The sequence below is a fragment of the Bos indicus genome, chromosome 4, assembly GCF_029378745.1.
Source record: "Bos indicus isolate NIAB-ARS_2022 breed Sahiwal x Tharparkar chromosome 4, NIAB-ARS_B.indTharparkar_mat_pri_1.0, whole genome shotgun sequence".
NCBI lineage: Eukaryota > Metazoa > Chordata > Mammalia > Artiodactyla > Bovidae > Bos > Bos indicus.
In genome coordinates this window covers 65,091,218-65,115,849 of record NC_091763.1, presented here as the reverse complement: position 1 = coordinate 65,115,849, position 24,632 = coordinate 65,091,218, and the positions used below count along the sequence as shown (strand labels likewise).

The 24,632-nt window shown below is 41.5% G+C and overlaps 1 protein-coding gene across 2 annotated transcripts; it reads left to right on the top strand.

Moving 5' to 3' along the window:
* Positions 1 to 287: 287 nt before the first annotated feature.
* PPP1R17 (protein phosphatase 1 regulatory subunit 17) lies at positions 288 to 20,791 on the top strand. Of its 2 annotated transcripts, XM_019959567.2 has the most exons (6): positions 288 to 390; positions 5,955 to 6,061; positions 9,742 to 9,894; positions 11,198 to 11,350; positions 18,542 to 18,652; positions 20,142 to 20,791. In XM_019959567.2, the coding sequence occupies exons 2-5, from the start codon at positions 5,980 to 5,982 to the stop codon at positions 18,619 to 18,621; spliced, it is 468 nt and encodes a 155-aa protein (XP_019815126.1). In that variant the 5' UTR covers positions 288 to 390; positions 5,955 to 5,979; the 3' UTR covers positions 18,622 to 18,652; positions 20,142 to 20,791. The 2 variants fall into 2 exon arrangements, with proteins under 2 accessions (XP_019815126.1, XP_070643481.1); XM_070787380.1 differs by lacking the exon at positions 20,142 to 20,791 and having other exon boundaries at positions 18,542 to 20,093.
* Positions 20,792 to 24,632: the final 3,841 nt, after the last annotated feature.

Sequence of the window (24,632 nt, the reverse complement as noted above, 5' to 3'; positions counted from 1 at the left end):
AGGCTACAGTCCATGGGGTCACAAAGAGTTGGACATGACTGAGCATGCACATGCAGGGTTGTTATTGGGATTAAAGGACCTAGCTGGTTTGTCTGGACTTCTTGCACACCAGGTACTCAAAGCACTATTCTGTGCATTGTTTTTGTAATGGACAATTATTACAATTGGGAGCAGTGGCTGTGAGATGAGTCCTCTTTCCCTCTCCATCCCCCTTACCCTGGCGCCTGAGAAACAGAGCATCCCCATGGCAACAGCAGCAGCTGGTCCCTTGATAAGAGGAGCTGGAGACGGGCAGCAGCAGCCACTGCCACTGAGGAGCCGGCCCAGCTTCAGAGAGGAAGCGCTTCCTTCCCATCCCTTGCCTTCTCATCTCAGCACCTGGACTGCCTGGTAAGTGCTTCAGGTCTTTACTCTGAGAACATTTACGGCGAGAAAAGCAAGTTTCCAGTAAGTTACTGTTTTGTGGTTGCTAAGACAAAGAAGGCTGCAGCTGGTGGTACAGGGGGTGTGAGGGATAAGGGTACTTTCTGGAGCAAAACTAAGCCGGGGCTAGATGGGGACCTGGGAAAGTTACCACTTTCAAATCATTTTTCCAAGAGAAGTGGAGTCCTGAGTTCTGTAAAAACAAGAGCCCTCACAAATTAAATTGCGAAGTTTCACAATGAACACAAGTATATCTGTGTATTCACTCAACAGTGTGGAGAGGCTTATCTTCCAAAGCTGAGAGTGTCCTAATCAAAAAACCTTTCTATGCCCTACTTTGAGTAACAGTCATTCCTCGAGGAATACTGCAAATTTAGGTCTTCTAAAAGAACAAATTTGATTTTAAAATGTGGTATTTTTGACCTGAATTCAGCCCTCAGGTTAAAAATAGGTTTGACAAAAGATATGAATTTTTATATAACCAGAGGGTACGTTAATCAGATATCACATTGGGCTGTGGACATAACCTTCTAACTTTTCATTCCGTCAAGTAAATCCAAGCCTGACTAATATAGGGAAATTCTTTAGAATATCACATGACTTAGCTAAGTGTCACCTTGCTCCTCAGAATCAGTGTTAGCATGTTCCCAAGGCCTGGAAAAGGGTGTGTTGCAGTTTGTTTTTATCTTTGTCTCTCTCTCTCTCTCTTTTTTTTTTTGTTTTGCTTTGAAAAATAAAAGTGTATTTTTTTAATTAATTAATTTGTATTGGAGTATTGTTGGTTTACAATGTCATGTTAGTTTCTATTGTATAGAGAAATGAGTCAGCAATACATATACATATATCCCCTCCCTTTTTGGACTTCCTTCCCATTCAGGTCGCCACAGTGCATTAAGTAGAGTTTCCTGTGGTGTACAGTATGTTCTACTTTGAATTGTTCTTATCTCATCATAGCTTCAGAAAAGGCCAGAAATGGAACAAGGAAATTATTCCAGTGGTTCGATGTACATGTTGTAATTACAAGAAGCAGACTAAAAGGGCAAAGAAAACAACTCACATTCTTGAAATGGTAGCATATACTGGGAGCTTGACATACATTGTATTATTACTTTCAATAGCCCTGGAGAAGAGCCACTACCCTGCCCGTTTCACAGATGTGGAAACTAAGTTTCCAAGAGGACGTATAACTTTCCCAAGTTCACCCAGCTAGAGAGTGAGACCAAGCATTTGTTTCTACCTCATATTACCTGACAGCACTGAATGCTTACAGTCAGTGAGGGATTTTCTGTCTATGAATTAAACCACATATTCTAACACCCACCTGAGAATCCACTCATTGTTAAGGTCAAAATGCCCAGAGCCTTTTCTGACCTCATACTCAACCGATCTGTTTAGCCACAGAAATAGCATGACTGTCCTCCTGAAATAGGAATCAGCTCTGAGCTAGTGGGCTCCCCAGGTGGCTCAGAAGTAATGAATTCACCTGCCAATGCAGGAGATGCAGATGTGGGTTTGATCCCTGGGTAGGGAAGATCCCTTGGAAAAGGAAATGGCAACCCACTCCAGCATTCTTGCATGGAGAATCCCATGCACAGAGGAATCTGGCAGACTACAGCCCATGAGGTCACAAGAGTCAGACACAACTGAGCGACTGTTGACACACACCTGAGCTTGTGGAGTTAGGGTCCCTCCAGGCATCCTCGGCTTCCGCAGGCTGCTCTGGCAGCCTGTCTTGCAACCATGCACTTCCTTCCCTGCAACTCAGTTCCCTAGACCTTTCTGTTTCTGTTCTCAAAAGAGAAAGACATCGTTGTCATTAATAACCCCTAGGTATTGACATCAGTTAATGTAGCTCCTCTCAATTGCATTTGTATTTACAAGTGTGTCTCTGAGAAGAGCAATGTGAGAATTAGCAAGAGGAATTACAACAGTTTAGTGGTCAGGGTCCTGAAAACCTCCTTAAGCCCCTGAAATACCATCACCTGGTCTTTTGCACATGTGTCACCAATCCAACCACATTCTCTCAAACAGCAAGGAAAAAAGTCAGACAGACCTATGCTTTCTTCTCTAATGGGAAAATCCAAAAACCATAATTTTTTTGTTGTTAAAGTCAACATAAATTCATTCTGTAGCAAAATCTGACATAAAAGATAAATGATTTTATAGTTTAGCCCGAATGCTTGCATTTTTGCTGCAGAAGTAATGCCTGTGGTTGTGGCACTTCCTGTGACCCCTCTGGACAGGCTACATAATCATAGTTTCCTGATTTCTACCACACAGGTAGCCCCAGGCTTTTCAGAAGAAGGTGGGAGGGCCGATATTGACAATCACAGTGGCAGTTAGAGTTGTCACTGTGTGAGTATTAAAATTCAGAGACCACACTGAACCAAAAAGTGGAAAAGAATGCTAAAGAATTGCAAATCTTTGACTAGAAAACAGTTTATAAAATGCCCTTAAGGCATCTCTTCAGTCCCTAGCCCACCAGGTGCTTAGGTATGAAAGAAAGAGCTGATGCTTCAGAAAGTTCCCAAATAACAGGGAGCTGCTGAGGGAGCTGCTGAAAACTTCCCTGGACAGCATGACAAAGGCAACATCCATTTGTCGTGCTTGGTGTGGGGACTGAATTCAAGAGAGGAATGCATGGGCGCAGTTAGGAATAGGAAGTAGAAATTTTCCATTTCTTAGTTTGAGAATGAGGCCAGCTCCTGATTTACAGCAGCTCAATTATCTGGAGCACCCCTTCTCACTAAGGGTAGAAAAGCAGAGGGAATAAAGATATGGAGAACATCTTCTATTATGTGCTAAACAGGCACATAAAATGACAATCCTGTCAGGCGATGCTTAACTCCAAATCTCTCTCTCTTCTGTGCATTTATTCCTTTCTTTGTGTGAAGGTTTTCTGCCAAGAAGATTGTAGTGACATCATCCATAATAAAAGTAGCTTCTAATTCCATGGGCAAAACACATCCCTGCCCAGCACGGGGTAGTTTTGTGATGTAAAATCCCAAATGTGAAAAATCATCTCTCAGACCCCTGCAAACAGAGGCTTACCATCCTTCTTTCACTCACACTGATTTAAAATAGTGATGTTTTCCCCCATAGATACTAGGTGCTGTCTTGAGGAGCAATCATGTGTCAGTTTTATGACTAATCACCAGGGAGCCTTGCCTTGTCCAGGGACTTCTGAACTTCACACAGTTCACCCGCCTAGGGCAGCCTCCTCTTTCTCAAGTCCTGTACTGTGAGAGCCAGTTTTCTCAGATGAGGGCTGGCCATCCCATGGTTCAACATCCAGATGAAAATGAGTCAATGATTTTTCGAATTTTTTCAGTTCCTCAGCTGGTCTTCCTTAGCTAGATATCTAGGAAGGTATAGACAATGTTATGTTACAGTGACTGCCATCAATTCAATGCCTACAGCACAGAGCTACTGTTTAATTGTCACAGTAAGTCTACAGGATCATTACTATTAAGTCTATTCTACAGATAAGAAAACCGAGGCTAAGAATGGGAGACAGAGAGGAACATACATCCCCAGGTACCAGTCTGTGGGTGTCCCAGTAGGATGCTGACTTTGGCAAATTCTACCACCGAAGCTGCAGCCTGTAGGGAGAAAGGACAGAAATGATTGTATTGCACGTGGGCTTCATCTATCCTCATGACATCATCATGATTTAGTCACTTCATCAAAGTCGTATAGCTTTTAGTTAAAAGACTGAGATTTAACCCAGATCTATTTGGCTTGAAAGCTCAGATTCAAATTAAATAACCAGTTATTGAGCACATAGGAGCAGCCATGTGATCCAAGTGAAAAGACCAGCTTACCATAGATTGGAGAAGAGCAGGTACTCCCGCCAGAGAGGACCTAGAGTAGAAGGTAGGAGGTCTGGGTTCAAGTGATGATTCTGACTCTAAGTATGTAATTAATTGTAAGTCATTTTAAGCTCTTTGAGTCTCCATTTATTTTTCTAGAAAATGAATATTTTAACTAGATCCTGCATGGGGTGACCTTCAGCCCAAAGTCTATGAAAGAGCCCATGAATTTCTGCCCAAAGAGATGAAAGATTGATTGAGTAGGTGCACAGTCCATATCTGATGATTTTGCCTCCAGACCTCAGGCCTAAGTCCCCTCATCCCGAATGACAGTCCCATAGCTTTCTTCTTCATGAAAGCAGGTAGGAACCGGCCTCCCAAGTTAGCAGTGTACTTCCTTATGGTTCCAGGGAATTGGCAGTCTCCATACAAACACTAAAAACAATGGCCCGAATTGATTTCTGCTGAAGTCACTCAGAGCAGTCAGTCTTCTCAGAATGACACTAAAAGCTGGCTCAAGTAATCTGTTAATGGCTCCATCTGCTCCGCAATGATCTCAGCTTGTAGGGGGAGAAGCCCTCTAGCCTTCCCAGAGAACATTGGCTTATTCCTCAGAAGACAACTGAGTTGAACTAATTCTATGAGCTTGAAATGTTAACACAGTTGGTGTGTGTATTCTTCTGCATACCGGTGATCCAAGAATCTCAAGAAAAGAGGACAAACTGGGTCATTTAAATAGTATTCCTCTCCAACCATTATTGCTATGGTAGAACATGAGTAATAAATTATCCAAAAGAAATAGAAGATAGGCAGACTCTAATGAAGATTTCCTATAAATCTCATCTAATGCATTCCTCATTCAGACCTGACATATGTCCATTCGGAATTTCTACTCCTAGTAGACAATGGCTACAACTAATAGCTCTGAAAAGTTCAATGGATTTGCGGTTTAGGAAAGATGGGCAATGGCAGGGGGGCGGGGAAGAGGAAACAGATTTGCTCTAATGTCAGAAATCTCTAGGGAGAAAATAATAAAGATCTATTTCGAGACCTGGATATTTTCCTACAAGAATTGTAATATGAATAGGGAAGAAGTCTCAGTACTTCATAGTTACAAGCATGTAATGGTAGAAAATCAGAAACCTTGTTCAATGTGGATTCAAAGGAACCACTATTTCAAGTGTCTTGGGGTCAGTAGTGGAAGTTTGCAGAAAGAGAGATATATCCAAGCGTGGCTATTTAATAAATGTGTGACTGAATAAATTAATTAAATTTTCTGATCCTCAGTTTTCTTACTTGTGAAGTAGGCATAATCCTACTTTGCAGAACTCAACCAAAAAAAAAAATAATTCAGGCAAGATTTAATTAAGATTTCCTGTAACTCCCAGATAACTCATTTCTAATTCAGATTTTATAAGGGTTCATTCTAAAACTCACACAGTACTTCTGAAAGATGGCAAATATTGAACATTTGATACATGACAATTACTGACAAATCCATATGTGTGTGTGTGTGTGTGTGTGTGTGATTCATTTATTTTGGCTTAAATATTAAGTTTAGAACTTCTAGTAGCTAAGTAGAAAAAGCAGACTTAAAAATAGGATTGAATTGAGAGCATAGCAGTAAATGTTCAGTAAATATACTTATTTAATAAGTGAGTGAATAAGCAGAAGACATACTAATGGTCTTGTTTCTATACTTCTGTGGTGCTGGAGAAGAAATCCACACACCTGCTCTCCTTTGATGATGTCTACTGAGCAAATGCAGCCTCTGGAGCTCTCAGAAGACAGACTGGACAAGCTAGACCCTCGCTGCAGCCACTTAGGTAAATGATACAGTGTGAATGTCTGTGGTGAAAATCAGAAAGGGGGCGTCTCTGCCATTCAGTTTGCAAGCAAGTCAGAGGGAGGTTCCCTGAAACCCGATAGTTTGAGATTTCTGGTGACAGCCAACACCAGATGGACAGGCAAATAGCCCATGGGTCTGTGGGGTCTGTCATGTAAATATTAGCTGAAGCACTGGAGAGAAGTTCATTAGAATTTAAAAGAGAGAAGAGGCATTGTCCTCTTTTTCGGGTCTGTCAGAGTCCCAGGCAGAGCACTTTTGAGGCCATAAATGGAGAGTGGCAGTCTAGCTTGTTTCCAGTATTTCCCGACACACTTACACCCCATGTGCAGTGCCAATAAAATATTTCAAATATCTCTCTTTGCCTATCAAGACAGAATTTTAAATAGCCTTTTTCTGCTTTATTGTCAATCTGTTTCCTTTCCAGAACTGACTTTCTGCATAACCTTTGTAATGAAAATACCAGAAACGTTTCTGCCTCTACCCATTTCTAAAAATGAGACACTCAGACTTTTGATGGATGGGCCTTTTGCATATTCATAGCCTTTGTTTATGCCTCGCCTGGTTATGACTCCGCGCCCCCCCCCCCACCTCTCCCTTCTCCCCATTTACTATCAAGATATGTTGTACTCAGGATTTCTCCAAAAATCTGGGAAATGCATTTGAAGTAAAAGTTAAAATTGAAGGAAATGTCTTGCTCTCTGTATGGTGCCATGAGTGGCACCCTGGGGTTGAATGGTGACCCGTGACTGGTCCATAGCCAACCTGTACCTCCAGAGACCCCACAGCTGGGCAGTACCCATTCTGAGCTTTCATTCATTCAGCAAAGGTCTATAGTATGTATAATGTGGGGGGAGATTAACTGTGCTCTGTGGTAATAAAGTTTTGAAATTACATTTTCAGCCAGGCATTGAAATACATAGTCCCTAGAACCTGGTTTTAACCCTGTTGCCATAACCTACCAACAGTGGAATCTTTAGCCTTTTAGCTGGCCTTCTAAACCTGTTTCCTCATTACAAATTATGGCTAAAAATACCTTTCCTTGTGGGCATGATATAAGAACTAAATGAGATAACGTATTTAGAATGGTGAGAGTATTTAACAGCTAGTAAGACAGAGGCATTGACCAATACTAGAAGGTATTGGTCTATTACACACATGAAAATGAGGTGAAATCACCAAGTTGATAAGTAGCACTCGGTAAAGTCCCCCTTTCATCTCCTTTCCTGTGTGCACAGAAACTTAAAATCATACAGGCCAATGCCTTACACACAGTACAATTTAAGTAAGTGTTTATTAAACTGAAATGATTGGATGAAATTATTAAAATCTCCTAGGTAGAAGGAAATATTTATTACTATTGGCTGAAGAATGATGCTATTTCATTTTTGGTTATGCATTATGATCTTTTGATGATGCAGGCATAATGATGTATGGTTACTAAATATGTCTGATGATACGTTCCTCACACATATTTGTGTATGCTCAGTCACTCCGTTGTGTCCGACTCTTTGCGACCCTATGGATGGACTGCAGCCCTCCAGGCTCCTCTGTCCATGGGATTTCCCAGGCAAGAATACTGGAGTGGGTTGCCATTTCCTCCTCCAGGGGATCTTCCCAACACAGGGATCAAACCCTTGTTGCCTGAGGTATCTGCATTGCACACGGATTCTTTACTGCTGAGCCATCTTGGGTTTTCTAAAACAAAGAGTCATCCAGATATAATGTCCAATAGACCATAAGTAACTTGGAAACAAAGTATGTTTTACTTCTAGTTTTAGTCCTAGCTCAATGTCTGGCATATATAGTAGGAGCTTAATCAACATTCATTGAATAAATAAATGAATGAATAACACAGGCTATGTCTAGACCCATAAAACTAAAGTGAAAATGTTTGGCACATTTAATCCTCCACGTTTTAAAGAAGCTCACCTGAATGTTTTCATTAAAAAAAGAAAGATAAAGCAAGAAAAGACAGATAAGAGGAAGGGAGGGAGGGAAGAGGGGTTTAAAAGATCCAATTACTCCCTAAATTTCCCCAACTTCATTCATAATTATAGATCTAGCCAGGCAATATCCAGGTGATAGTGAGTTTCCAGAGAAAACAGATAGTTTCATTGTTTTGCAGCTTCTTAGAATCCTAATAGAAGAGCTGTTTATACAAAATATATTTGAGTTCATTCATTCAAGCGTACATTCAACAAATATCTATTCATTGTTATCAAGGAGATAAAACACAAGACACCTGTCATCAAAGAGGGCAGGGAAAACATATGCATAAATAATAACTAGATTATCCTTTAAAGGTGTTACATGAGTAAAAATGCTGTGGATATTTATAAAATGAGAAAGGACATGCAGGACTAGAATTAGTGAGGTAAGATAAAGATGGGGTCAGGTGAGAGGGTTGGACTTTCCTCTGAGCCTTTGGGAAAGTATTGGGGATTAGCAATGGCCAGAGTGAGCATTTTTTAAGTATTTGAAATATATCAAAAGTATCAAATGATTTACCATCATCAACAAATTTAATTCTCTCTGTCTTTGTCTCTCTCACACACACACATAAGCGCGCACATTGATTTAATATTATCCCCATCTTATAAGTTGAGAGAATATTAAAGTTCCTAAGTATTAAGACTCCCCTGCCACAGAAAAAAAAAAAAAAGAAATTCTTGACAAGTTCTCAGAACTAACAAGAAACAGAGTCAAAATTTTAACTCATATCAGTCTAACTCCACCTAATCATTGTTTCAACATGCATTTATTGGTGGGAAACACAACTAAGAATAAAATTATCGAAAGGACGTATAACCTTTAATCTCCAAGAAGGCTCTATCCAGCTCAGGAGATAGATCATTAGGGAATGAAGTGCTGAAACAATGACAGAGGAGCTCAAAGCACAGCCACAGAAACCAAAGCACAGAGGAGTAAGAGAGCAGAGAAAATACGTTAATGGGCAACAGGGTATCAGATGGAATTAATTGTATACAACGACATCTGATGGACCTGATGCCGAATCCAGACTTCAAAGGCTCTGGTGAGGTAACGCAGTGGACTGGGGACTGTAAGGTGATGAATAAGAAGATAAGAAGGCCCGGGTTGGGATAAGTAAATAGGAGGATTGTAAAGCCAGGGGGCAGTGTAAAGACCAGTGCTGAAGTGCAAGCCTTAATCATTGGTGTGACTTGACCAGCCATAGAAATGAAAGCTGTGAGGAATAGACAGAACCTTGCTATAAGACCAAAGAGAGAATAAGGCTCCCTACGGGCCCTTGGGCCTTCCAAAGAGAGTAAGGCTTGAGTAAAGAAAATCCAGGAGGAGCATTCTGGCACAGAGAATCTGTTCCCCAATCTGAAATGTAACTTAAACCCACTCTGTGGCTTGGTTAAGTGTATTTTAAAGTTCTTCTTTGCCCTGATTATCCATCCCATTTGAGTTCCCTTCATTTGGAGTTTTACAAAATTCTACTTTTCCCTTTTATTGCATATATCTGTGCATGCAAAATCCTCCATAGAAGAGGCCACAATAAATAAATGCTTTTCTTTCTCAGATCAAAAGATTCCTCCCTCCCATTAGATTTAACTGTAAACCAACCAGTCTGTGACTGAACCCTTGCTCATGTTATATTCTTTTTTTTTCTTTGTATCTTGTCAAAATCAGATGATCTTTCAGACCAGTTTATTAAGGATTGTGATCTCAAAAAGAAGCCTATAAAGGGGAAAAATGTACAAGTCACCCTGAATGTTGAGTCAGACCAGAAAAAACCAAGGAGAAAAGACACACCAGCCCTGCATGTTCCGCCTTTCATACCAGGTAATGGACAATGAGGTCAGTTTGCATGTCTGTAAAAGGGAGCTACTGGCTTCTAGACCACATGGATCTTACATTTTTTTCCCCTTAAATAGTTCGATATTTTTCAATCATTGGTACAGTCTCTGTATTTATCTTAGTTACTCTAAGGAGGGTCACTATAACACGTAAATTCTAAAATATGAGTGGATAACAGAATACAAATTTACTTTTCTCTCATCAATGGAAGTTGGGGGAAGTGGAGAGGCAGGCTTTGCTCCAAACAGTCATTCAGGAACTCAAGACAATGGACACCATCAGCATTTGGCTTCTAAAGTCACCATAAGGGGCATCCAGCAGACCCAGGGCAGACAGAATGGAGGGTTGGCAGGCGCACACACTTCCTTCAGTCACTTCCTCACCTGACTGCAAGGGAGGCTGAGAAATGCAGCCCAGGTCTGAGGCAGGAGCAGAGCAAAACAGTCTTGGGAACAGTTAATGAGTCTCTGTAACAACCATGCATGTGACTTGTGACACTCTCTTGTTTCCAAAAGTTTTGTCTTATTTCCTCTACCCCTTCCTTTCAGGCCATTTATTTAATGTCCTCTCTATTCACAACCTACTCTTAGGGAGACAAAAGAAATAGAACTTTTCCTTTCTGGAAAGAAACTTTCCATTTTATAAAACGGAGATAAGAGAAACACATAAGCAGCTGAAATATGCAGTAAGAGATAACATCATAAAGGAGGGCCTCAGATAAGGACCCTGGGAGCTCAGTTTGGGCTATGAACTGTAGACTGGTTTTCTAGAGGAGGCTGTTTTTAGAGAGTTTGTGCATAATGGAGAGAACGTTCATGTGTAGAAGAGGGGAGAGGAAGCAGGTGGTGGAAGCAGAGAACTAGTTAAGCCAGTGAGAACTAGTTAAGCTACATAGTAGCACATAGCTTATGGAACAGCAAATGCCCCATCGCTCTAGCAAGGGTAGGCTTCAGCAGCAGACAAAACTCAGCTCAATTCCTCCAGCACATCTTTGCCTCACTTTCTTCAGCAAAGTAACAGTGGTAGTATTAAAAAACCTCATGGTTTTGTGAGGCTAAAATGAAATCAGTCATGTAAAAACCCTTTGTATAAAGCATGTTATCTAGTGTAGCCTCCATAGATATGAATTCTTATGATAAAGAACCTGCTTTTATTAAGATATTTGAAAAGTTGATTATTAGATGTTTGCATATCACCAGATGCATGTGCAAATATGGACACACTGTCCTTGTGTTCTGAGACATATGTGTTTCACCCTGTTTCTCCCTCTGTTCTCCTAACTATGCAGACGTCCTTTCAGAACATTTAATTACAAGATACGATGTCCAAGACATACAACCAAAGGGCAAAATGAGTCCAGTTCTTCATAACACTGACCTGGAACAGAAAAAGCCAAGGAGAAAAGACACACCTGCCCTGCATGTGTCCCCCTTTGCAGCAGGTAAAAGAGCTGGTGCAGGGCATTTGCAAGGGATGATGGGAACAGGTCAAGAGCCTTACCATCTGGAGTGCCACAGGATCAGCCTCTGTCCTGGCCTGGCAATCTGTGTCTCACAGGAACATTCACAGGAGGAGTATTTACTGCTGCCTCTCAGGTTTGCCTTCCTTGGCAGTTTCCCTGGGGCTGGCTTGGAGCTGGGTGAGGATCAGAGCATAACTCATGCTTCAGCAGAACTGGTCAGATCCACTGAGTCAATAAAATAGAAATGTCAGTGGGTTCTTGAAAAGAATTTAAATACCCTCCTCCCCAGTCACCCAGGGATCTTGCATCCTATGACTGATGGTTGATTCTCCCAAAACACCTGGATATATTGACCAAATCCTCAAAAGAAGAGAGAGAGAGGGAGAGGGAGGGGGAGAGAGAGAGCTGCAAAAATAATGATAGCTCTGTCTATGTGAGTCAAATCAAACCAAAAAATCTTGCTGAACTATGGGCACAGTCCCACACTATAGGGCAGCCAGTGTGTGAGATATAGTTTTGTCCCTGAGAATTTTAGGTACAAGTTGGGAAATTGGGGAATGAGACGAGTAAGTCATGGTCACAGTATAAGATGGGAGTGTGTGTGTTTGTTTTATACAGATAGTCTGGGGTGGGAGAATGGCAGAGGAGAAAATGCACTAATGTTTATTGAAAGCCTACTAAATGTTAGGCACTGGATTTGGCATGTCTCATGGATTTTCAAAAAATCAACTGAATAACACAATGAAATAGATATCATCTCACTTTACAGATATAGAAATTGAGAGAGGATTTAAGTAACTTAGCTACTCTAAAATCTTTTGTTGATGAAATTGATGGATAGATAGCTGATTGGCTAATTGATGATGGGATGATTAGAAGGACTGATGAATGGATCAAAGTATGCTCATGATCAAACACTGTTATGTGACAGAGCTGGGGCTCCAATCCAGGTTTGTCTCATCTGTGAGCAGTTTTTCATCGTATCATGCTATGGTTTGGACCTATAGCATTACAGCAATCCAGAAGGGACACTTTTGGGAGACGATGAGATTTAGTCATTATTATAAGACTGTGTTTTCCCATGATTTCATTTAATAACAAAATTGAAAGATGGCTCAGAAGACATCATAAAAAGGCAATCAGGGAAGAAGACTGATTTCTGAGAAAAGCCAGGCAAAGAGGCATGAAGCATGAGGAGGCACTTGTCTGGAGAAATGGACCAAGGACCCATCCATAGGCTGTGAATCTGCCTTAGCCATGCTTCTCATAGTTTTCATGCATCCCTACCTGCCCCTTGATCCTCAAATCCATCGCATGTTTTCTCCACGCTCTGCCTTTGTCCACATCTAGTCACCTTTTAGGACAGCCAGCTCTAGGTCTCTACCAACAGACACCTCCAAGTCCAGAATGAATCTTTTTAATTCTAAACCTTTTTTTTTTTTTTTAATTCGAGCTGGATGTGCAAATACCAAGACTTTGCCTTCTCTTTTAGTATTGTCCTTATCTTTCTTGTTGCTGTTACTGTAGCTGTTATTTAACTGACTTACATCTAAGACTTTTTGATGAAGTCATTAGAAATGGCCTGGGATTGCCTTATGTTGCTGGTATTGACCTTGATAACTGGTCCAGTCCCTCCTATGTAGCCCCCACTCCGTAAGTATCTGTTGATTTGGTATTCTATTTGGCAATCATGATTCAGCATTTAAAGTTCTCCATTAGGAGACTGTTTTCTGCTCATTCTTTATTGAAGGTAAATTTTATTGAAGTTTTATTGAAGTCCTTTATTTTATTGAAGTCCTTCTAGGGGAAGACTTGGAAGAGGAACAAAACTGTTTATGGGCAGAGAATTACTTTAGTACACAGCATTGAACATGGGTTTTGGAGTCAGAAAGGTGTAGGCTTGATCTCTGGTTCTGCTTCATTCTAGCTTAATGACTTTGGGCAACTAACATAAACTAGAAGAGCCTCCTTTATTTTATCCACCTCTCAAAGAAAAACCATAAAACGCATCTCCCAACATTGTTAAAAAACGTAAATAAAGTGTATAAAGCACCTAGCACACTTCCTGGCTTATTGAAAGTCTTCAGTAAACAATAGTTTGCCTCCATCCTCTTTTCAACATTATATTCTTTGAGATGTTAAACCATCTCTAAAGGTGAGAATTTTTCTAGCCACAGTGTTTTACCTCTCCATGGAAAGCTGCTGATTCAAGGAACTTCCTAAAATGTTGAGCTCTATTTCTCCGGCAGTGGAGGCTCCCTACATCCCAAAATCAATATTCTAAGAGAACAAGCTTCCTGAACAAATAAAAAATGTTTATCAAACTGTGCAGAGTACACAAGAGTGTTGGGGGAGGGGTTGCTGTATATTCATAGACTATACACATTATTGAATTCCTTGAATCAGCAAATCTCTGTCTTGCAAGTATTTGCAATTATCATGTTCTATGATTCCAGCTTTTATTAGCATATTAGCTAAAGTACTTTATTTTTGAAGAGCCTTTTAGTATCTAAAGATTTGGCAGTAATCAAAATGTTAGTTAAGCTGATAAGGATAGAGCCTTCAGCAGATGTTTAGAGAGACTCACATTGGTTTTAATAAGGATGTTGAGAGGAATTTGCAGAAAAATGCTCTCCAGAGACATCTCCTCTCATTAGCCCTTGGCAAGGGAAGGCTGGACAAGGATTCACTCTCTCCTTTAAATTTCCAGCTAACTACCTTCATTCCTGGAGGTTAACGAGCTTTTGTGACAGATTCCAACCACCAGACAACTCCTCTGAGCAGTAAGGAGTCATCTTGGGCTTCCTCTCCAGCCCAAGCTTTGCTCTCAGTGTGACCCGAGGTTGCCAGGGCCAAAGAGCTGAGGGGCAAGGAGCATTGGGTTGGGATTGGTTAGATCTGAGTAGCCAAGATCCACTTAAGAATCTTTAGTTGAGATCTGTGGCAAAAGAAACCCTAGAAAGTAATGAATAATTTGGCTGAAAGTCTTAAAGAGAAGCCTCCTAGGTAATTGACCCATGAACTGTGAACACTTGGAGATCAAAGCTCAATATTGTGCTTGTAGAAAGGAGACAGGCTTGTCCTTTGAAACTGATGTCTCTTCTGTCCTGCCGAGAATAGAGCACTCTCTCTGGTGTGGTTGACCAGGAACAGTGGTATATTAGGTCTGACTGCCTTAGATCCACACACATCTGTGATGCAGGTGACCACCTTTGGATGGTGCTCTGGCTGGGATCATAACTGAAGACAGGTTGCTGCAGAGCTAACTGACACTTTAGAGGTCTTGGACTGACAGCTTCAGCCTTAAAAGCACATCACGTTCTGAGAAGTAGCCAAGTTCCCTAAACTTGCCTACAGAAAGAGTGGAAGGGAAAGAGTTAACATTTTCTAAATCCCTACTATATTCCAAGTCTTGTGCTGGATATTAGAATATCCTCTGAGACTCTCATAATTTGGTGGGCATACAGATGTCTTGTCCAGTAATTCCTACAATGTGAAAAATATTTTAACAGAGGTTCATGTAAGGTGTGAAAGTGAAAGTATTAGTCACTCAGTCATGTCTGACTCTTTGTGACCCCATGGACTGTGGCCCACCAGCCTCCTCTGTCCATGGAATTCTCCAGGCAAGGATACTGGAGTGGGTTGCCATTTCCTACTCTGGGGGATATTCCCGACCCAGGGAACGAGTCCAGGTTTCCTGCACTGCAGGCAGATTCTTTACCATCTGATCCACCAAGGAAGTCTTCATGTAAGGTGTGGTTGAAGCCAAAAAGAATGTTTGACTAGATCTTTACTGATGGGATCACCTCCTGTGGTAGGTACAAAGTATGTTTCCTCCAGTTTTACAGATGAATAAACTGAAATTCACACAGGTTGAGTTACCTGCTCCAAACTGAATGAATGGCCACTGAAAGCAAAGTTTTCCAGCTCTAAAGCACATTGCATTGATAACACACCTTAGCTTCTACAGGAAAATGTGAGGATCATGATCAAGTTAAGCCAGTTAAACCAGACTAGTGTTTATCAAAAGTCATTCATCTTTAAATAACCAAAGGTAATAAAATGAAGCATCAAGAGTAAGAACGTAGAGATGACATATAAATGCTACTGATTTAAGCCTCATCCTAAGCAACAAGATCCATGAAATCAAGACTGTGACAAGTTACCACATTTTTTTTTCATTCTAAGACATTAAAGTGAATGCTTAACTACACTAATATAAATGTTAGTTCACTTTCCATTTGAAATTATCTCCTGTGTCCCTGTGGAAAGCCTAGCCTACTTTGGGAAGGGCTGACCTCTTCCTTTCCCTGAAATCTCAGTACTTTTTCCCCCTGCCCAGATGCTTGTATAACTTGGTGTCAAGGATACTAAAAATAACCAGAAAGTTGAATTTAGAACATGTAGAGGAACCAGATGTCAAAATGCCAACATCCAGTGGATCATCAAAAAATCAAGAGAGTTCCAGAAAAACATCTATTTCTGCTTTATTGGCTATGCCAAACCCTTTGACTGTGTGGATCACAACAATCTGTGAAAAATTCTTAAAGAGATGGGAATACCAGACCACCTGACCTACTTCCTGAGAAATTTGCATGCAAGTCAAGAAGCAATAGTTAGAACTGGACATGGAACAACAGACTGGTTCCAAATAGGGAAAGGAGTATGTCAAGGCTTATATTGTCACTATGCTTATTTAACTTATATGCAGAGTACATCATGAGAAACGCTGGACTGGATGAAGCACAGCTAGAGTCAAGATTGGTGGGAGAAATATCAATAACCTCAGGTATGCAGATGACACCACCTTTATGGCAGAAAGCGAAGAACTAAAGAGCCTCTTGATGAAAGTGAAAGAGGAGAATGCAAAAGTTGACTTAAAGCTCAACAGAAAACAAAGATCATGGCCTCTGGTCTCATCACTTCATGGGAAATAGATGGGGAAACAAAGGAAATAGTGAGAGACTTTTATTTTGGGGGCTCCAAAATCACTGCAGATGGTGATTGCAGCCATGAAATTAAAAGACTCTTGCTCCTTGGAAGAAAGCTGTGACCAACCTAGACAACATACTAAAAAGCAGAGACATTACTTTGCCCACAGAGTTCCATCTAGTCAAAGCTATGGTTTTTCTAGTAGTCATGTATGGATGTAAGAGTTGGACCATAAAGAAAGCTGAGCACCAAAGAATTGATGCTTTTGAACTATGGTGTTGGAGAAGACTCTTGTGAGTCCCTGGGACTGCAAGGAGATCCAACCAGTCCATCCTAAAGGAAATCAGTCGTGGGTGTTCATTGGAAGGACTGATGCTGAAGCTGAAACTCCAATACTTTGGCCACCTGATGGAAAGATCTGACTCATTTGAAAAGACCCTGATGCTGGGAAAGATTGAAGGCAGGAGAAGGGGACGACAGAGGATGAGATCGTTGGATGGCATCACCAACTCAATGGACATGAGTTTGAGCATGCTCTGGGAGTTGGTGATGGACAGGGAAGCCTGGAGTGCTACAGTTCATGAGGTCGCAAAGAGTCAGACATGACTGAGTGACTGAACTGTCTGTCCACTTTGAATCTACCCAAAATTGGATTAATGTGAAGAAATATCAAGGCAAGAAGGATGGGATACTTGGGAACTCAGCATGGCTAACTCTATGTTCTCTTACCAAGAGAGCATACATTCCAAATAAAAATTCAAACTTCTGTGTGGCTGATATAAGAGAAAATATCTCCCACTGTGTTTCATAAGTGATTTATACAAAAGCCTTAGTTTCAACCAGACTCCTGAAATTGTTTTTCTCCTCCAATAAATATCAGCTAATTGGTAAGGAACCCATATAAACAAACTAGTGACTGAATCAAACGAATAGTCATTAAGATCAAAGCACAGTTTTCATTAATTTGCCACTGTTGAATGGAGTCCAGTGTTGTAAAAAGGCCTCTTGTGGTGCACAGCTTTCCTCCCTTAAGTTTAGATCTTTATGAAATGCTTCATGAATGGAAAGGTCTCTAATTACAGAAAGGGGTGGGAGATTGTGCAAGGCAGTGGTGGGAAAACAAAGCTGATAGATGGAGTGAGATGATAGAAAGCATGGAGGACTGGTCTTGGATCACAGCTCCTTTTCCTTTTATTAAAATGATTCCATTTCATAACTCACAGGATGAGCAGAACCACCCAGACCTTGAATGGCCTTTTCTGGGTTGACCAGTCCAGAAAATGGTTCTCAGGCTTCTAAATTCCACAGATCAGTAAACTTTTAAAGCAAGATATTGTGGAGTCTAAAAGAGGGATCACAACTTTGAGCTTTGCCTAGTGAGGATGCTGAAAATACAGCCATCGAATATCCCTAAAACTTCATAAAAGAAAGAATATTTTGATCCCTTAAAGAAGAGAAAGAATTGTTTTAAAATAAGGACAATTTTTTAAACTAGAGCCATAGAGCTGTATGAAAAAATTCACTGCATTTTTCTTATTTTCTCATTTTGCTCTAAACCACATGAACTTTATCAATCTACTAGCACTGACATTCGGAAATGGCACGCTCAGAGTCTCAGTTCAGTATTTTCCCCAGATGTTAGTAAAATATGTGTAGTTTGACTTCGTGAGGTTTACCAGTTCTTTTCTAAGGGAAAATAAACTAGCAAATTGTGCAAGCAAAGGAAACACTAAGTTGCTCACAGGTACAGCACTGGGCTAAGCATTATTTCATACTTCTTATCTAATTGTCACCATAACCCTTAATATAAGTATTAATGCCCTCATTTTATATACAAGAAAATTTCAGTCTGAAAGTGTAACCTGGCCCAGTACAGATTAAGTGAGTGGTAGAATGAGAAATCCAAAGCGGTTAGACTCCCAAATTTGTACGTTTTCCATCCTAACTGCTGCAAGCATAATTGCAGAATGTAGAGAAGGGGGTGAAGGTTGCCTGTGGCTCCCAGGCTGAGCATCTCTTCTAACCAGAGCAGTATTCTCATTGAGCCACAGCTCCTCTGGGAAAGCCAAATAAGGCCACTCAGCGCTCTCTCTCTCTCTCTGTTGGCATCTTTAGCAGTTAGCTTTGCAGCCACTAAAACTTTTCGGGGTTGCCATGCTCCTGTGGACTGTCTGTGCTGTAAAGTCATCTACTATTTTAATTAGAGGCACTTAATTGCAGATGTGCTTTGTTTTTCAGGTGTGACACTTCTCAGGGACGAGAGACCCAAAGTGATCGTGGAAGATGATGAAAAAGATGGTGACAAGATAGCTATTTAAAGATATTTCCCCTGAGACCACTTGTAAATAGGTTAGATTGGTTTCCTATGGCAATCTAGCAAAAAATAGGCTTGTGTCTGCTCTCATTTTGTCATAGTCCACCTTTAACATCCAGGCACCTTTTCCCCAGGAGGTACACTATATCAGATCGCTAGTCACCTCTTTGTCTCTTCTTTCTTAGATCTAGTTTCAATCCCACTGCTTGAATTTTCATTTTTCTGATGAAAAGTGGAAAGAAAGCAGACCATCTTAAACTCAGTAGATAATAGGGAAAGCTTTAGTGCTCAGCCCCTGCATCAGTTCATGGAGCAAAGAACATGGATAACAGGGGAACTGTATATTTTTTGGTTTGTGCTGCCGCATGGACTTGACTTCACATCATTCAGCACCAGTTCAAGTGGGGGTTCCCTCGTGCCAATTAGGGAAGAGAATGTTTGGGTTCTAACCCACTGATTGCTTTGGAGAACATAGTCTTTTATCTCTTTTATCCTCTCTCAAGAGTCCAAGTGTCTCTGCTTACATACCTAACTAAGAGCCTTGTAACTGATACCCCTTAGGGTGTAAGTAGTATGTGAGCTGGGAGAGTCAACCTAGGCAACCATGCCTTGGCTGAAAACACCACGCATAGAGAGTGTTCATCTATCTGGAGAGCTTAGCAATATACCCTAGTTATTTTTTTAAAACTTAACCATGTTGACCTGAAATTTTGTGTGTTGTGTCACAAATGAACCTTTACTAACGATAGGTAGAAGACCAATATTCACGATGAATTTACTTTTTAAAAAGTTAAATAAGATCAATGGGAGGCCATTCCTGTACTTCTGGCAGTCTCACTTGTTTAGACCCCAGTGAGCTTTCATGGGTGAGAGGGGAAGGTGTAGTGCTGGCTAGTAAGCAGGAGTCTATGCATAACCCTGGTGGCAGCCTGCAGTCTGTGGATGCGGTGGAAAGGCTTTCTGCCCAAGGGCCTCATCCTCTGGGTGATGGACATGAGGAAAGATGAAAGGTATTATTCAAAGGTATTAGGGTGGATATTCAAAGAGATGCTGGCTGAAAGCAATCATTTGGAAGCTTTGTTTACACTCTGACTCTGCTGCTGCTGCTAAGTCGCTTCAGTCGTGTCCGACTCTGTGCGACCCCATAGACGGCAGCCCACCAGGCTCCCCTGTCCCTGGGATTCTCCAGGCAAGAACACTGGAGTGGGTTGCCATTTCCTTCTCCAATGCATGAAAGTGAAAAGTGAAAGTGAAGTCGCTCAGTTGTGTCCTACTCTTCGAGACCCCATGGACTGCAGCCTACCAGGCTCCTCCGTCCATGGGATTTTCCAGGCAAGAGTACTGGAGTGGGGTGCCATTGCCTTCTCCAACACTGACTCTATCAGTTTGTTAATCCTTTTTGTCTTTCTGTCCTTCTCACAAACATGGAAAAGATGCAGGACCCTGCTAGTAATAAAGATGCTTCTGGTAACAGGATGCATCTCTGTGCACATTTTTCCTAAAATATCCTATTTTTTTTCACAGGAAGAAGAGGTTGCAAGAGAGACTTGAGAATTGTCATGTTTGTTTTTAACTCACAGAGGTTTTAAAATGTTTCAACCAACCATTAATATTTAATAATCCAATCAGGAGAATTTACATAAAATCCTAGATTTCCAGATTCTCTTGAAAAAACACCTCAAGATCTGGCCACCTGAGCCTGATTTAGAAGCACAGTGACTGTCAGTGGGTGCTAAGCACCAGTCCTTTTAGGAGAAAATACATTCTCCAGCTCACCATCTGCCCCACCACATGTATTTCTCCCTCTGACTTCACCCTCCAGCCTTCACATTTGAGTCTGGAACCCCTGGTGATGATCCCTACTTTGAGTCCCTAAGGATCTCTCCCTCTTTGATCCCAGTAGTCACTCCACTTTCACAGCTTTGGGAGGAGGGGAATAAAATTGCGGCCAGGATGCCAGTTGAAGCATAAGTGGTGAAACAAGCCACCATAACATCTTTCAAAAGCAACATGCAATTACAGGTATTAGATAAATAGGATTATATCAGCACCAAGGGATTCTTAGTAAGAAAACACAGATGAACTATCATCCTGTCAGCTTCTCTGTACATGCCTGGCATACCTGAAGCCATGCCCACGGGGTGTGCTCAATAAACTCGCAGGTGCTCAGAAAAGCCCTCCTCGTTTCTGACTTCCTGGAATGTGGTGGAAAGTAGACTGGCAATTGTAGAGACAAAGGACTTGAGTTCTTGCCCTGAATGTGCAACATTGAGCAAGACCTTAGAATTCTCTGAGTCTGTCTCTTTATCTTGAAAATGAAGGCAATAATCCCCACTATACCTTCACAGTCTGAGAATTACATAAGGTATTAATAACAACTCTATTCATCTGTAACAGGATAGTTTTAAGATGTATTCAGAATATGGACTGTACCTTTTCTGTTGCCAAATCCCCATTGCCTGGTATTTAAGTCAGTAGCAATTATGTGGACTTTATCACAGCCTCTGAAGAAGTACTTCAAGAGGGAGATCCGGTCCCCTTAATTGAAAGACTAGTCCTCCTCTTTCCAGGAAGATGGTCTTTGTAACACTCCCAGCCTCAAAGAAGCACTCACAGAAATGGTGAGGGACAATGCTAGTCAGAACATCTCAGCAACTCCGGATGTCACTGGGCGATTTGGATTGAAGCCAAGTCTCCCTCACTTCCCTTGATGCACGTGGCCCTTTTCTGAGCAGGTAAATTAGAAGTTTAATGATTACAGTTACATTCGGATTAAAGTTGTTTTCAACACATTTTGAATAACTTCCTTCCAGCTAAATAATTGTCATATTAAGAAAATAGGAGCATTACATGGTAGCCTATTCAGAAAGAAGGCCCAAATTAAAGGCAATCCCAACAGAATTGGTAAATCAGTTGGCCTTTTGTTCACTCTGAAGGCATCTATCCCAAGCCCAGGCTGCCTGAGAGGAGGAGGGACTAGACAGGAAACTCTCAGCTGTCTTTCACAAAACCCACACAGCACTGGTGTCTTCATTTATCCAGATCTTCTTTAAAAGCTGCTTTCTGAGTTCACACAGTTCAGTTTAGTCGCTCAGTCGTGTCCAACTCTTTGCCACCCCGTGGATTGCAGCATGCCAGGCATCCCTGTCCATCACCAACTCCCGAGCTTGCTCAAACTCATGTCCATTGAATCTGTGATGAGTTCACATAGCCAGCTTCTAATGCCTAATTATCACCTGGAAAGGCAGAGGCGGATGCTGACAAGATGTGGATAGGACCACAAAGGACTCAAGCAGAGTTTCCTTTTAAACACCGTTAAATGAATTTTCCCTCCCTAGCCTGTGTTGTCCATACTGTTTTCTTAAAACAAGGATACACTGAGATGGCATGTGGCCGTGAGAGTAGGTTGATGGAGCAATTACTTTCCCTAGCTACAGGATGAATATGTAGACTCTCTGTAATCTAGTGTGAATGAAGCTCCCTTAAAACTTGTAGTTTCTAAGTGTGAGTTACTCAGAAAACTCCCCAAGGCAGTGAATGAATGCACAGGAAACAGATGGACTAAAAATCTCCTCCTCCTGAACACAGGATTGCCTTTGTTTTTTCTTTGGTTTGTCAAATAAATTGCTTTATTCTGAAGAGTCAACCAGGAGTGTAGCTGCCACAGCAAAACATGACATTGGACTTGAAGAGGAATGGAGCGGTGGAAAAATTGCCTGCTTCCCAAGGAAGCAGGGGGAAGGGGCTGGGCATCCACGCCCAGACTTGAGCGTCTCCTTCTGGACAGGGGCGAGAAGACCTCCTGACTTGTGTCTAGGATGGTTTGAAAGTATCATCTCTATAGCAGTTCAGAACATGGTAAGGACCATAGTCCCTGACCCAAAAACTCAAGGCAGGAGACTCTCCACAGATATCTGTATTCATAGGGGAAATAATGTAGTATTTGAAATGAGTTATGCCATTGAGAAATCCAAGATACCAACTTGCCTTTCTCAATAAGAGAAGGATAGGTTATTTCCTAACTTGCAGTAGCATGTCCTTCCTCCAAGATAAGATTCCTCATCTTTCAGGAGACTTGTTGAGAAGCAGCAGAAAATGGAAGATAATTGGGCTCAACCAAACCAACATCACTCTTCCAATCTGGTGCCAAATGTGAGCTTTGAGAGTTGAATGAAAAACAGTGAACCACAAATTTTCATGTCCTTGCAATTAAGTGTTAGAACTTCAGAAAAACATGCAAAATGTATTATTTAGTCACTACTTAAATAATGTCCTTAATGAAAAGAAGAGTGTGCTCTGTGCCCTCGTATGTGTTCATTTTCCTCTATCATCCCATTTGATCCTCAAAAGCAATTATAAGAAAACTAAACAACCAAGGAAATTGACATAGAGGAGGAGCCAGGATGGGAATTCAGGCCTCTGTACTCATGTGTGCTGTGGTCCTGGCAGTTGGGTATGGAAGAATGACTGCTGTGTGCAACCTTCTGCAGCTCCTAGCTGCCAGGCACCCAGGGTAGCTCCTACGGGCTTGTCATGGGTCCTGGGATCACCTTAGAAGGAAAGTGTCTGAAATGCTCTCTGGTGTAAGTAGAGTCAAGATTGTGCCCCTCCTGAGGTTCTATAACCAGAGTTTTTATACCAAACCGATCCTCAATTATCAGCTTGGGGCTGCTGAACAGCACTAATGATGTACACAAAGTCAGATTAGAAGACAGTAGTTGGAAAGGTGTGTGAAATCGGGGGATAAGGTGGGGAGGATGTGGAGTGGGGGAGAGGCTGAGCCCAGTGGTAGATGTAGGTTCTGGAATCTTAAATATCTGAGTCCTCTTTTCTGTGATTTCTCTAACATCTTACCAGAAAGGCTTCCTTATGGCAACCTGGCATTGCCTTCCCCCTGAACATTCTGAGGCTCCCAGCTACCTTCAGCAATCAAGAGGATACATGCTGGTGAGAGTTCTGAAATTTAAAACTGATTGCTGGAATTAAAAGATGAACATTAATAACACAAGAATACCTATTTCAGGAAGTTCAAAAAGGAAGACTTCCCACAGTTCTTCTCATGCTGACGAGGTTGTCCTTCACTGCTGAGTGACTGGCACAACTCTTCCTCCCCTGGTCAGCACTATTATAATCTCTTGATGCCAGGGTCTCACATGTGCCAGGAAACACAGATCTTTCCTTGATCCGTTTCCTCCATCCTCTCCCCAGTCACATGTTGCTCTCCCTCCCTATCCTACAGACAGTAGTTGGAGTAAGAATGAATCTCACATTCATTGAAACAAACCATCACGCATAGGAAGGGCTTGAGGCATACCAGCCAACACCCATTGCTCTAAGGCATCTGCTCAGAAAGAAAACAAGTACCATGGCCTATCCTGCTCTCCCTAAGCCCCTTAATCCCATAGAAAAGTGGCATGCTTCCCAACTGACAAAGAATTAATCTCAAAAATATACAAGCAACTCCTGCAGCTCATTTACAGAAAAATAAGCAACTCAATAAAAAAATGGGCCAAAGAACTAAACAGACATTTCTCCAAAGAAGACATACAGATGGCTAACAAACACATGAAAAGATGCTCAACATCACTCATTATCAGAGAAATGCAAATAAAAACCACAATGAGGTACCATCTCACGCCAGTCAGAATGGCTGCTATCAAAAAGTCTACAAGCAATAAGTGCTGGAGATGGTGTGGAGAAAAGGGAACCCTCTTACACTGTTGGTGGGAATGCAAACTAGTTCAGCTACTATGGAGAACAGTGCAGAGATTCCTTAAAAAACTGGAAATAGGACTGCCATATGACCCAGGAATCCCACTGCTGGGCATAAACACCAAGGAAACCAGAATTGAAAAAGACACATGTACTCCAATGTTCATCCCAGAACTGTTTACAATACCCAGGACAAGGAAGCAACCTAGCCCAGGACAAGGAAGCAACCTAGATGTTCATCAGCAGACGAATGGATAAGAAAGCTGTGGTACATATACACAATGGAATATTACTCAGCCATCA